General features: G+C 43.6%; 1 protein-coding gene across 2 annotated transcripts in view; it reads left to right on the forward strand.

Moving 5' to 3' along the window:
- ABHD10 (abhydrolase domain containing 10, depalmitoylase) overlaps positions 1-14,963 on the forward strand; it is a 40,355-nt gene extending 25,392 nt beyond the window's left edge. For both annotated transcript variants that reach the window (XM_075601742.1, XM_075601733.1), the window contains exons 3-5: positions 8,337-8,448; positions 10,879-11,016; positions 13,615-14,963. In XM_075601742.1, coding sequence (XP_075457857.1) covers positions 8,337-8,448; positions 10,879-11,016; positions 13,615-13,956 — 592 coding nt within the window. In that variant the 3' untranslated portion in view covers positions 13,957-14,963. The remainder of the gene's footprint in view (positions 1-8,336; positions 8,449-10,878; positions 11,017-13,614) is intronic.
- The last annotated feature ends 621 nt before the right edge of the window (positions 14,964-15,584 follow it).

Consider the following 15,584-nt stretch of genomic DNA (forward strand, 5'->3'; position numbering starts at 1 on the left):
TTAGATAAGTATACTTATCAGTGTATATACTTACTTGGTTAATAAATATGAGACCAGTCTAAACCAATGTGGCTAAATAAACAGATGTGGAGGAAATGGAAAGGAAGAGGCAGGCTTTTAGATTCTAAGGGCTGTTATATACAGCAGGCGGCCGTGCGTGCCTATGCGAACGCGCGTGAACGTGCCGCATGCTTTTCCTGTCTATAGAGCCGGGAGCTGCAGGTAATGTGTGTGTGTGTGTGTGTGTGTGTGTGTGTGTGTGTGTGTGTGTGAGTATATGTCTGCGCATGGGTTGTGTGAGTGAAAGAAAGTCCTAAATAAGATTTTTTTTTTAAAGAAAATCACACACACACACACACACACACACATTTGAGCGCAGGCAGCGGCGCGAAAAGATGATTTTCCTCATCTTCGCCGCTGTCTGTCGGCTCCCCTCTCCCTGCCGTGCGCGCGCGGCCCTTGTATAGAAAGGCTGACTGGCGTCAGCCAAATAAAATTCTGCGCACGCACCCGGCACTAGAGAACGTGCCTAAGTCAGAAGCGATGGAGGCATCATATCAGAATATAAAGAATGTACTGTACCAATGTTGCAAAAAGAAAGCAGGGGATGGACACGCCATATGTAGACTAATGGTCTTAGTAGAGATGGAGTCCAAACGGTCTTAGTAACATTATTTCCTAGAAATCACTTTGTGAGACTTCTCTTGTAATGAAAATGAGTTGCCTTTTCATTTCATGTAATCGGGTAATATATATACAATATCAGAAAAGGCGACGTTTCAGACACAGAGGGCTTTTCATCAGGTAGGTGTTCACATTATAACAAGCAAATGCAGTTTAAATACATGCCGACGGTGTCCTCGGTCGCAACCGGAAGTGATCCAGTTTCAGTGTCCAATAGAGGAGTATTGCAGGCACTCTGTAAAAAAAAAAAAAATAATCAGAAAGTACTTAACTCCATATAAATAGGGTATCCTGAAGTCCCAAAAATACAGCAGTACAAATAGGTGTGATGCACAGTCTTCCAATGAATCAGCCCTTTTCAAGGTGATGCCCCTCACCATGACAAATGCTAATTCATGCAGCTGAAGCTTTGGGTCACTTTACTTCAATAAATTTTCTTTGAATTGGAAGACTGTGGGCCTCTATCACTCAAGTTTCAGTATCTACACAACTATTCGGCTGAAGACGTGGCTCAGTGAGTAAACACTGACTGAAAACAATGGCCCTGAGTTTGAAGCAGGGGAGCCTGAATCAAATCCCAGTGTCAGCCACTTGTGACCCTGGGCAAGTCACCTTATCTCCCTGTACCTCAGACAAAAAATGTAGATTATATGGTCTACAGGGCTGGGAATAGTGTCTGGAAAAATTCTATGTACAGCACTGCATACACTGTCGGCGCTATACAAGAGAAAAAAAAATGTGATTATTGATGGACCTTCAATGCCACTTCTCCATACCTCATCCTGTTGCAACTCTATCCCTCTCTAAATGTGCCTAGCCTTCATGTGTAATTGCTATAATTCTGTGGATTGCAGCCTCTTTCCTTTTGGTTTGAAGGCATTTTGGTGCAAATTCCCCCAATCCCTCCTAGGTCCCTCCACTCTGCCACGGCAATGCCCTCCCCCATCGTGGATTTTACCAAGTTGACCTGTTGTGTATTCAGATTAATGCAAGAGAGAGTTACACAGACACTCCATCGGTTGCTATGGTCGAAAGCCCAACGTGGCTTATACACTCTTTGGACTATTAGTCAGTTAACGTCTACTCTCATTTGATAGCATCATTCTTCAACTGTAATAACAAAGAATCGATATCTATGGCGCCAAGCATTAATTAATAAGAAAAAAGGATATATATATAACCAGGACTGCTAGATGTGCAAATCCCAGGATATCTCCAAATGGTGAAATAGGTGCTTAAAGAAAACAAATGAAATACATAGCATAATACTGTATGGTCAACATGACACACAAAACATATAACAAACAGCTGAGATGTCAGACAGTTGAACAAATTACATAAACATTTAATTAAAGGACATTAAAAAAAATTACACTGAATATGACATGAAATAAGTCAAACCAAAAGTATAGCCGCAATGGTTGAAGTGCCTACTCACCAGACGGATGGTAAGGGCAGGCAGTGGATAATTCAGAGAGTATCCCCTCTCATCTGTGGCCTAGAACCGCTGGTTGCGGTGATCCTGTTTGTGGTCAGCGCCCCACGCATCGGCTGGTGTTTTCGGGCGGAGCGCACCCCTTGACACGTTACTCCGGATGCGTTCTTAGCCAGGGATCCACAGCATCAGATTCGCCAAAGATGGAAAGAAAAATCATGTGAACTGCAACAGCAGATTCGTACTCAGCAAGCCACGATGGGGATAGATAAAAAACGGCAGTACAACAGTAAGACCACCCTACGCGTTTCAGAAGCACTGCTTCCTTCTTCAGGGGTGCAGTGGATCCTACAGTGTTTTTCTGAACAGGGGGTCAGAGTGATATCCTAGGCAGCCACCTACAGCCGCGGCCCCTTTTATCCTCCTACATCCCCGTAAAAATTTGGGGATGTTTTCCGTTTGTCACGGACTTTGCTGCGCTTCAGCCGCATTCACCAGACAGCGCTAATGGCGCTTAACATTGAAAGCGCCCGCGGCGCCCAAAACGGCCGAAAAACATGCCGCATCTGCCCGCGATTTAAAAAATCGCGGGGAAACGGCCGCAGGAGGTTAAAGGCGGCCGCCACTGTATATCTTTTCTCACACAAGATATTGGGTTATTGTATTATATTATATATATATATACAGCAAGTTCAGTTAGCGCTACCTATCCTGTTTTTTCGTTATCATTCTTCAACTGACTTTCACTTTATTCTTTTTCAAACCTCATACAAATGGATACCCACACACTGACTTTGTCCCTTATGCCAGCATCATGTCTCCTGCTTATACGATCAAAATGACACATGCTATCAGCTCATCTTTAGCCTGCAATAGGAGGAAGTGCAGTAGAGAACATATTTTAGGGGGCAAGGAGTAGCTAAATGAAGTGCTTTGTTGAGATGGTGAGATTATAGTTTCTATAATAAAATCCTCTGGGAAGGTTTATATGTAATCTAAATTCAATACTTTCGTTATTTTTTTTGGAAACCTAACTTTAATTACATATTTGTTTAAAGAAGTCCAAGCAAGATAGGAGAAAGGAAGAGGCACACAAATTGTAGTGGAATCAAATGATTTCAAATTTATTTGATGCATCAGAGCTAACAATAGTAACGTTTCAGGACAAGCAGCCCCTTCCTCAGACCAAACACCTGGAGGTGTTTGGTCTGAGGAAGGGACTGCTTGTCCTGAAACGTTACTATTGTTGATCTGATGCATAAATACATTTTAAATCATTTGATTCCACTACAATTTGTGTGCCTCTTTCTTTCTCCTATCTTGCTATTACTTTGGATCCAGCTTTGGGACGCCAGGATCAACGGAAGGTGAGCACCAAATGTAAACTCCTTAAAAATGTTTTCTTTAAAACAGTGGTGTGCCACCTATAATCTCCTTTGTATTGCAGTTTAAAGAAGTCCAAGGAGCTTCTGGGTGCCAGTTCCCTTGCCATTCCTTTGGCGTCACAAGGGCACTGTAAGCATCAAAGAATACTTTTTGTCCATGGCTGCAGGTTCTAATACAGTATAGGTAGCATAAATGGGAGCTCATCTAGAAGCTTATTTGATTTAGGGTCATTGGAAAATCATACATGGCACTTCATAATTTTATAAAACTAACCCTTCAGAACAATGAGGCCAGAACTATGACTTACATGTTCAATATAGGTGACTTCAATATGGTCATGTAATTTCTTTTGTTAATTGTTAGTCTTTCTTCTGTAGCCGGAAAAGAAAGAAAATGTGGATTAACAATGTGCCAGTAGTTACAGAGAACATCAAGTCATATAAAGAGAGAACTTCGTACAAAAAACAAACAAACCATTTGGTCACCAAGGAAACATTAACCCTTTGCGGTCCAATTCAATTTTCATTAAGTGCGCCAGTAGGTCTAATTTAATTTTCGGGGAAAAAAAAAACACAAAGTTTTTTATTTTTATTTTTTGCACACACTCACTACTCACTGCACGCATGCACTCACTACTCACTGCACGCATGCACTCACTACACACACACTACTCACAGCACACACTACTCACTGCACACTACTCACTGACTCACTGCACGCACACATGCACGCACGCACTCACTACTCACTTCACGCACTCACTACTAACTTCACACAATACTCGCTGCACGCACTCACTACTCGATGCACTCACTACTCTGCACACTCACTACTCGCTGCACACTCACTACTTGCTGCACACACTCACTACTTGCTGCACACACTCACTACTCGCTGCACACACTCGCTACTCACTGCACACACTCACTACACACACTCACTACTCACTGCACGCACGCACTCACTGCACACACGCACTCACTACTCACTGCACACACGCATGCACTCACTCCTCACTGCACACACACGCACGCACTCACTGCACACACGCACTCACTACTCACTGCACACACACGCACTGCACGCACTCACTGCATGTCTTCACTGCACACACACGCACGCACTCACTGCACACACGCACTCACTACTCACTGCACACACGCACTCACTGCATGCACGCACTCACTGCACGCACTCACTGTACGCACTCACTGCGCGGACTCACTGCGCGGACTCACTGCGCGCACTCACTGCGCACACTCACGGCGCGCACTCACTGCGCACACTCACTGCGCACACTCACTGCGCACACTCACTACTCACAGCACACATGCACACGCACGCACTCACTGCACACACGCACTCACTACTCACTGCACACACGCACTCACTGCATGCACGCACTCACTGCACGCACTCACTGCACGCACTCACTGCACGCACTCACTGCGCGCACTCACTGCGCGCACTCACTGCGCGGACTCACTGCGCGCACTCACTGCGCGCACTCACTGCGCGCACTCACTGCGCACACTCACTGCGCACACTCACTGCGCACACTCACTGCGCACACTCACTACTCACAGCACACATGCACACTCACTGCACACACGCACACTCACTGCACAAGTGCACGAACTCAATGCACACATACACTCACTACTCACTGCACGCACTCACTACTCACTGCACACATGCACGCACTCACTACTCACTGCACACACACATACACTGCACACTGACACCACCCCCACCCCCCTCCCCACCCCCCTACCTCCCTACATCCGGTGTCAGTTGTTGGGAGTCATCGTGGGGCTGCGGGGATCGGTGCCAGGCTGCTGGCGGCGATCGGTGCAGGGCTGGGGTGGGCGGATTGGTGCAGGGTTGGGGGGGGGGGTGGGCGGATCGGTGCAGGGCTGGGGGGGGGGGGTGGGTGGATCAGCGCAGGCCTTTGGGGGTGGGCGGATCTGCGCAGGGCTTTGGGGGTGGGCGGGTCTGCACAGGGCTTTGGGGGGGGGGGGCGGAACGGCGCAGGGCTTTGGGGGTGGGCAGATCGTCGCAGGGGTTGGCGCAGGGGGGGGAGCATCAGTGCGGTGCAAGGGGAATGCGAGGGATGTGCTGACGGTGCCTCACTCCACATCTTCCCCTCCCTCCTCCCTCCTCCCGATCCGAGGAGTTTGCACGCAAACTCACAGCACACACTCACTACTCACAACACACACTCACTACTCACTGCACGCATGCACTCACTACTCACTGCACGCATGCACTCACTACACACACACTACTTACAGCACACACTACTCACTGCACACTACTCACTGACTCACCACGCACGCACGCACGCACACATGCACGCACACACTCACTACTCACTTCACGCACTCACTACTAACTTCACACAATACTCGCTGCACGCACTCACTACTCGATGCACACACTACTCGCTGTACACACTCACTACTCTCTCCACACACTCACTACTCTCTGCACACACTCACTACTTGCTGCACACACTCACTACTTGCTGCACACACTCACTACTCGCTGCACACACTCGCTACTCACTGCACACACTCGCTACTCACTGCACACACTCACTACTCACTGCACGCAATCACTGCACACACGCACTCACTACTCACTGCACACACGCATGCACTCACTCCTCACTGCACACACACGCACGCACTCACTGCACACACACACACACACACACACACACACACACACTACTCACTGCATGCACTGCACGCATGCACTGCACGCATGCACTGCACGCATGCACTGCACGCATGCACAGCACGCATGCACTGCACGCACTCACTGCACGCACTCACTGCACGCACTCACTGCACGCACTCACTGCACGCACTCACTGCACGCACTCACTGCACGCACTCACTGCACGCACTCACTGCACACACTCACTGCACACACTCACTGCACACACTCACTGCACACACTCACTGCACACACTCACTACTCACAGCACACACGCACACTCACTGCACAATTGCACGCACTCAATGCACACATACACTCACTACTCACTGCACGCACTCACTACTCACTGCACACATGCACGCACTCACTACTCACTGCACACACACATACACTGCACACTGACACCACCCCCACCCCCCTCCCCACCCCCTACCTCCCTACATCCGGTGTCAGTTGTTGGGAGTCATCGTGGGGCTGCGGGGATCGGTGCCAGGCTGCTGGCGGCGATCGGTGCAGGGCTGGGGTGGGCGGATTGGTGCAGGGTTGGGGGGGGTGGGCGGATCGGTGCAGGGCTGGGGGGGGGGTGGGTGGATCAGCGCAGGCCTTTGGGGGTGGGCGGATCTGCGCAGGGCTTTGGGGGTGGGCGGGTCTGCACAGGGCTTTGGGGGGGGTGGATCGGCGCAGGGCTTTGGGGGTGGGCAGATCGTCGCAGGGGTCGGCGCAGGTGGGGGAGCATCAGTGCGGTGCAAGGGGAATGCGAGGGATGTGCTGACGGTGCCTCACTCCACATCTTCCCCTCCCTCCTCCCGATCCGACATTGGACCATAACTACAAAACTATTTTGTCGGATATACTTCGACATTCGACCGGAAAGGGTTAAGGGGCTTAATCGATTCGTTCTTAAGTGACCAATCAAACCATGATCAGAGCTTATGGAATTGGCCCCTTAAAGGAGCCATCCATGCTTTTTTCTTTTTTTTTTCTTTTAATTTTTATTAATGCAGGTTTGAAGCAGGGGTTCTCCCGAGTGGATCCGCATTATTTTCAGCTCCAGGGACCCCGAGCTTCAGGAGATACTTGCCTGCAAAGGGGGTGTCGGAATCTCTGCAGTTTAAAACTCTCGCATCACATGGGCTAATAGGAGGCCGCACCGGATGATGTCACGGCTTCCTATTGTCCCGCAGGGCCTGTGAGCTTTGAAAAGCAGCAATAGTGTGAACTGTGGAGTGACTATTGGCACCCACTATGGAGGCAAGTACCTCCGGAAGCAGGGGGAGCTGAAATTAATGGAGTTCAGCTCCAAAGATCCCCCTTCTTCAACCCTGTATTAAATAAATGAAGAATAAACGTCTTGGATTGCTTCTTTAAATGTTTATTTTTTTACAAGTTGGCAATTATCTACATTTTATCTGTTAAACATGCTACATTCATTGGTTTTATGGCCCTAAGAATTAGTCTCTTCACTTGGTCTTCCTTTCTTAGACTCGTGTTGTGTACTGTACAGGCATACCCCAGTTTAAGGACACTCCCTTTAAGTACACTCGCGAGTAAGGACATATCGTCCAATAAGCAAACGGCAGCTCGTGCATGCGCCTGTCGGCACGTCCTGAACAGCAATACCGGCTCCCTACCTGTACCAAAGCTGTGCGCAGGCGGGGAACTATAGAGCCTGTTACACGTGTTATTTACATCAGTTATGCACGTATATGACGATTGCAGTACAGTACATGTATCAATAAGTGGAAAAAAGATAGTGCTTCACTTCAAGTACATTTTCGCTTTACATACATGCTCCAGTCCCATTGCGTACGTTAATACGGGGTATGCCTTTATACTTTCATATAAAGGTATGTATGAATTTCATATCTGTAAAGGAAGAACTGAGAAGAGTTCCATGCTTTTACTGTGAACAATTTCCCATTGTACTCAACAAAAGTGAAGAAATCTAACATTAAAATGTTACTGCCATGCGGGATTCATGGAAGTAGATATAATACATTGTTTTTTTGTAACATTTTTATAGTGTACGTAACCTTTAGGAACATTTAAATTGGATATAATCTATGCATCAGTGTTGATCATAGAATAATGGATCATCTTTCAGATTCGATTACACTGGATGTGGTAATTCAGAGGGAAATATCAAAGACTGTACAATTGGAACGTGGAAGAAGGATGTTCTTTCAGTGTTGGATGACCTATCTGAAGGACCACAGGTTATATATATTTTTTTCTTCAAATAACTGTTTAAAGTAAAGTGAGGAATTCATCATGCTAATATCAACAGACGGGTAAAATTACACAGAATCATCCCTAATTGATTACCTGTGTGCATAAAATTTGATGTAAATTTGTTGTAAAATTTGATGTGAAAAAGGTGGGTCTAGGGCACACAAACAAATACCAACAATATCACTATATAGAAAACAGTCCATGGAGAGTACTTGGCTTGGAGTGGTGCATATTGAGGAGCCATGACCACATTTACAGCTAAAAATGAAATGCAATAGAGGAAATCCACAGCACACACTTGTCTTCAGTAAGAAAGAAATACATTGAATTCACATGAAAAAAAGTTAAAGAGCGGACAACGTTTCGGTCCGAGAGGGTCCTTTGTCAAGCTCCTACCCCAGTGTGATTTAACACTGTCCTCTTCTAATGAACCTTGACGTTAATTATTGCCACCATAACAAAGTCATCAATCTACAGTGGCTTACAAGTGGTAGTGGTTAGAGAATGCAGGAATTGGAGAACCCATGTGATCTACGGATCGCCACAATGAGGTATCCCTGGTAACTGTTACTGACGCAATGTAACGCCGTCCCTGCCACAGACGAATACACTATGTGAAGAGATTGGATGCGCGGTATGCATAGCAACAGCCATGGCAATAATTGTTTTTACATCAGTATGTATTCAAATCCTAATCAAGGACTGAAAAGAGTTACACATAATAAAGGTATATGCTGCATAATCCATAATATTCCAACTTCTTTATACACTGCCCCATGCCATTAAATTGACATTTCTACAATAGTAAAAATACTAGAATATACAGTACCAAATCACAAAAAAATCCCATGATGCATAAAACACTATCATTATATATGCAGATCAGGCTCAATTTATTGTGTTAATCTATACAAAATACCACTATAGCAATGCATAATATAAATATAGTTTGCAATCATAGCAAAAAAGATGATGTAATATACACCCCTTTGCAACTACATATAGAGAGGGAAAAAAGGTGTGTGTGCCGAGCACTCGGTGAAACTTTTTTGTCTTTTGTTACTGTTTTGTCACAGGAATTGTATTTGTAATGGTGAGGTTTTTAATTAAAAATAAAAACACAATTTCAGTGCCAAAACACAATGAAGTTTGACTTGGAACACGTGTTTTAGCTATTTGCACTTCTATATTTATAATAAGATCAAAAAGGAAGAAAAAAACGGAGCACTACATCCAGTGCTAGCAAGCCAGAGAATAACAACAAGAGTGCATTCCCACAATAAAAATTAAAGCTTATTTAATGGATCAAAAATACAAACAAAAAACACCAACGCGTTTCGGACTATAGATAGCTCTTTGATAAATGTCCGGTGGAGAGATGTTTGTGTGTGTCCAGTGGTGACTCGTCCTGGTGGAAGCTGGCAACACTGACGGCCTCTTCTGCCAGGAGTGATGTCACTTCCGTCACCACTGACTTCTCAATCAACTGCATTCACGCCGCTAAAGAAGTTTCACTTCAAAAACCTCCATGCAGATCAATTACAGGAGGAAACCAGCAAAAATAAAGAAAATATTAAGAGGGGGGGTGGGGGGGTTAAGAAAAATAGGGATAAGAATCATCAAGCTCCAGCAAATACCGAGAACATATATAAATGTCGAAGAATAGAGATTGCCTTCCAATAGAGCTCAGCCCATCTGTATCTCTGTCAAGATGCAATTTTGTGAAATATGTAGATACTAGACGGAATTGACACCTTTTGAGCCACTATAGATTGATATAATTTTGGTGCCAATAATTAACTTCAGTCTTCACTACAAGAGGGCAATGTTAATCACACTGTGGTAGGTGCTTGATAAAGAGCCACCTGGATCCGATATGTCGCTCCGGGTTTTTAACTTTTTATTTTCTGTATCAGATGGAATAAAAAAAATTTTTTTTAATGAAGACAAGTGGGTGCTGTGCAATTCCTCTACTGTATAGGATTTAGTGTACTTATACAGACAAGTAACAAACTTCCATCCGCTAAACACCTGGCAGCCTCCTTACTGTTAATCGCCCGTTAGGCCTTGTCTTTAGTAACCCCATAGCTTTCTTGAACCTTAAGTCCTATTTTCTCTAGTGTTACAATATCAGTAAAGGGGAGGAAGATCTAGGATGTGCAACTTTTCCCTTTTATGAGATTAATTGTACAATTCTAAATGCTTATGTTGTTGAGCTGCAAAGTAGTCATAAATATCCGTAGGTATTTAAAATGTACAGTAAAAACGTTTTTTTTTTTATATGCCGCAAAAAGTTATGAATTTAGCTTAATTGGTACTATCCAATTATTTGTACTGAAATATATTTTCTATATTGTTGATTTGTTCTAATATACTGTACAATGTTGTGTATGTGTCATTTTATTTTTATTTAGATATTAGTTGGCTCAAGCATGGGTGGATGGCTTATGCTTCTTGCTGCAATAGCACGTCCAGAAAAGATAGCAGCTCTTGTTGGTGTAGCCCCTGCAGCAGACTATTTTGTTACCGTTTTTAATCAACTTCCTCTTGAGGTAAATGTAGTTTTAAGTAATAAGTGCAGAATGTAAAGTCGTGCCCTCTATTTGAAGAATCAATTTTTTTTTTTAATGTTTCTGCAAATATATATGAAGGGCAATGCCAGCACGCCTAGGTGAGGTACCCCGAAGATGCTTGGGTAATATCAGGAACAGAAGGTCCAGCACATTTGACTTCATGCAAAAGGGAAACATTATTTATTGTAGGTAAGATATACATTTTGTTTCATTTTGGGACACTTCAAAATGGGGAAATGGTGGGCAATACAACTATTTAATGAGACGCGAAATGGCGGCCTCGTACATCGGCAGTGACATATGAAAAAAAATATAGTTAAAAAATAAAATATTTAAAATGAAGAAGTAATATTGTAGCCAATACACATTGTGACCTATATAGATATAATCCAGGGCATTATAAATTAATTTGGAACAAAGGGATACAAAAGGTAACATACTGAATGGGATATTCACCTGGTGGATATCTCTGAACTGGAAAAACACATACCTAATATAAAAGTAGATGGCTTGCGAGGCAGCCCAGAACAGTTACACAAGGTGATTTTAATTTTCATATAGGATAAGGAACATAACATGATGCAAAAATCTCAAGCGAAAGAACAAAATAAACTTGCTGTCTTACTATTTTTCGTTTCCAAAGATTTTTTTACCAAGGTAATTATTTATTTTTGAATAATAATCCAGGAATTGAACTAAAATTTCCTTATAACATGTAGCAAAAAATCTAAATAAGAAGAGTAGACTCATTCATCTGTGGGAGATAGCTCACTAACTAAAACAAGATTAGTTTTGTATTCAATGTATAATCTGGCAATCTCTCAAAAAGGGTAGATTTAAAAATAGTCAAACAAAAAAGTTTGAAAATGTATTTCGACAAAAAAATTAGAGAAGCACTATTCACAATGACACAAATACTGTAACTGTAAAGACTGAGGTGGGAATTAGAATACACCAACCCGTAGCCGCGTGACTGCGTCCGGTGTGCATGTCCGTATTCGTGGAGCTGGGTCTGGATAGGAGAAGTAGGATTAGTGTTGATACTTGCCGTGGTCAAGGGTTGGAGATGTAGAATGGTCGAGGTATGGAGAAGGTAGGAGTCCAGGTATGAAGCCGAGGTCAGGGATAAGAGAAGGTTGGAGTCCAGGTACAATGCTGAGATCGAGGATAGAAGACAAGGTAAGCCGAATTGCACAATGCAAAGCAGGACATGGCAAACAGGGGTGCTTGTGGGTAGCACTTTGTCTCCAGTTTAGACTACTATGCTCAGCCGATTTGGAGCAGGGATCGGTGAGCATATAAAGGACTGTTAGCCAATCAGAAGAAAGGCACATGGCTGAACGGAATGATTGCCTCTTGATGGAAGAGCCAATCTATGATGAATTGCACGGCTGTAGATGCTGATTGCCATTAGACCACTGGATCGTCATGGGGCGGAGTTTAGCACCGCAGGTGAATTAGATCAAGATTATGCTGTCGGTGTCAACTTGTGGTTGTCCTTCGTATGACAACAAATGGAGAACGCCTGCGCATGATGCTATCAGTGCAAGGCGCGTCACGAGACACGTCACAGAGGCGAGGCCTAAGCCTGATCCCTATAAATACACCATGTTCATCATGCTTACACTTGTTTTTTGGGTTTTTACTCTTTAGTATACTATTTTTTTTCCATGTCACTGATTACGTATGACACCACCATTTTGCGTCCCATTACCACAAGTGGTATAAATAGTTGTATTGTCTACCATTGCTGTATATTGATAAAGATCCCAACAGGGACGGAAACATTGATCTCACCAACAATAAATAGCTTTTCACTTTTGCATAAAGTTGAATGTGCTGGATCTTCTGTTCCTGATCTATATCTATATTATTTACTATATGCTTCATTTAGTTATTTCATTTTTGTATGGGTTTGTTTTGAACATGACGACCTCCTCCACCTCCTCCTCTGTTTCCTCCTCCACCTCTGAAAACTGGCAATTTCTCATATCATACTAGGTTCTCAGGATGTGGGTGGGCCAGAGGCAAAGGGAACACTTAATTGATATGATTCTTATTTTAGTGTTCCTGTTAAAAAGGCATTGGGGCAATACATTAACCACCAATACAGGTTACTGTACTGACAATTTTTCTTAAGTTGTAAATAAATCAATCATTTTGATGGTATTTAGGTTGTTAATAAAATATTTAGTTACTTTTTTTTAAAACGGCCTCTTTTAACATCTGAGGCTGCGTCTATGCTGGCGAAGACCGTGCGGAGGCGTGCGTGCACAGTGCAATCACATTGCCTTAAGGCAATGATTGCTCCCATAGGCCGCACATGCGAGAGGAGGGGGGAGCGGTGCGCGAATAATCGGTTCATTCTGATTCCTCGGCGCGATGGGCAGGTCACGTGAGCGGTTCGCCAGCTCTGTGACTCCCCTAGATACGGCGCATCTACCCTGGCCACAAAATGCTAGCGTTTCATGCGGGAGACGTCACGCGTGCACACGCGTTCGCGCGGTCGAAGTCTGCATGGACGCAGCCTGAGAGAGTGCGTGGACATACTTCATGACACTTTTTCCCTCTTCACAGGAAAAAAAAGCAGTAGAAGAAAAAGATGAATGGAAATATCTCACAAAACACAATGAAGAAGGATTTTATGGCATACCCTATGCATTTATTAAAGAAGCCGAAAACCACTGTTTGTTAAATAGTCCTATTCCTATAACATGCCCTGTTCGACTTATTCACGGTATGAAAGATGACCATGTCCATTGGCATGTGTCCATGCAGCTTGCTGATCGTATTCTCAGTTCAGATGTAGATATTATTCTCCGTAAACATGGTCAGCATCGAATGAGGGATAAAGATGACATTAAACTTCTTGTGTATACTATTGATGATTTAATTGATAAATTGACAACCTTGGGATGAATTGGCAAATTGAAAAGTACATGTGTGATAAATGAATATATTCAAGCTTTCTTGCCTGGTTCAGCCTCTAATCATATTTAGGTACTACCTTTTATAAAGTGCACAAATAGCAATGTGAAGAAAATGCTTGTTTATTGAGTCTCTTCCAACCCAATACTGTTTTACTACTGTACTTTCACCTTTTTTAATTTTCTACTAAATGTGAATTATTGTTTGAATTGTACAGAATTGGTTAATTGAATATGTTTAGCACCATTACAGTATATAATATATGTTTTGGATCTTACCGAAAAATAGATATACATCTATATAGCATGTGATGTAAAGTACTGTATCTGTAAAAGGGGTGTTGCATTTCTATTTCACAATATGAAAAGTTAATTATTGCTATAATTGCTCGTATTTCTTAGCAATACAGATTAATTATGAAAATTATTTAATTGAACACATTTCTCTGTTAGGAAATTGAAACAACTATTCAAACTAGTGAGTTCACCAAAGATAAAGCAGATATCATCCAATGGTCTGCTGCATTTCTACTTTTCTAACACCCATTTTACTGTGGCAGCCGTGTAATGGGATATACTAAAGCTTTAGTAGTATCCATGAAATATAGAATATGATAGCAGATTAGAACCACTTGGTCTGCCCATTTCCCCCTACCTGTTGTAAAACCTCAGCCCCTTTTCTAACTTTGCTTATCTTTCATATATAGGATTGCCTAGCATTTTTTTAATTCTACCATATGTTGGGAGACTATTTCATGAATCCACAACCCTTTCCATGAATACGTAGTTCCTCACACTTCCCCGGAGCCAGCCACCCTTCGAGCTTCAGAGCACGACCTTATTTTTTTAGCACTTCTCACTTTTTCTGAAATATACGTACCTTGTTGAAACTCTTGATATAAACACTTTAAGAAGGTTAATATAGTTGGGGGTTTTGGTATAGTATTTGGGTTTCTACCCATGTTACATTTAAGAATAAAGAAAACAAACTGGCTATTCTTTCAAATAAGTTATTGTTGTATATTTCAGACTTTTATGGAAAGTAAAACATAAAAAAAAAAAAAACACTTGGGCAGTTTTCATGGATATCGAATGCTCCATTTAGAATGTACAGCATATCGGGGATATCCTGCACTATGGGTAGTGGGACTGGGTAGGTGCAGAGGTGCTAACACACTGGATGGGCCTGCTTAACCCCAGGGTTCCAGTCCGTTTGCTCCAGGAGATCAAGGATGCCATCTCCCCCAAGTTGCACACCTTCCTGGGGTGGCTCTTGCAGAACGGAGAGCCATATCCACCTTCTGGCTGTATTCATGGCCCCTAAATCCCACCGAGGGACATACCCTCTGCATGCTTACGTGGCATGCCGAGGAAGGGGCTGCACTCTTTTGCTCCATATATAGCCCTAGTCACCAGCCTTGGTATCATCTACAGGTGGGTACTGACGAGGGCAAAATGGGATCTGAGTTGGAGGATCCTCCATAGTGCAGAAAGTACCTCACCCCTTTCATGGACTCCCCGGCCACTAGCCATTTTGCAACACGAGGGAATCCATGTTTCACATTTATTTTAGCTGTGCCAGATTGCAGTCCCTCTTATCACTCCTTATACAGTTCTGGC

The sequence above is a fragment of the Ascaphus truei genome, chromosome 1 (assembly GCF_040206685.1).
Source record: "Ascaphus truei isolate aAscTru1 chromosome 1, aAscTru1.hap1, whole genome shotgun sequence".
Lineage (NCBI taxonomy): Eukaryota > Metazoa > Chordata > Amphibia > Anura > Ascaphidae > Ascaphus > Ascaphus truei.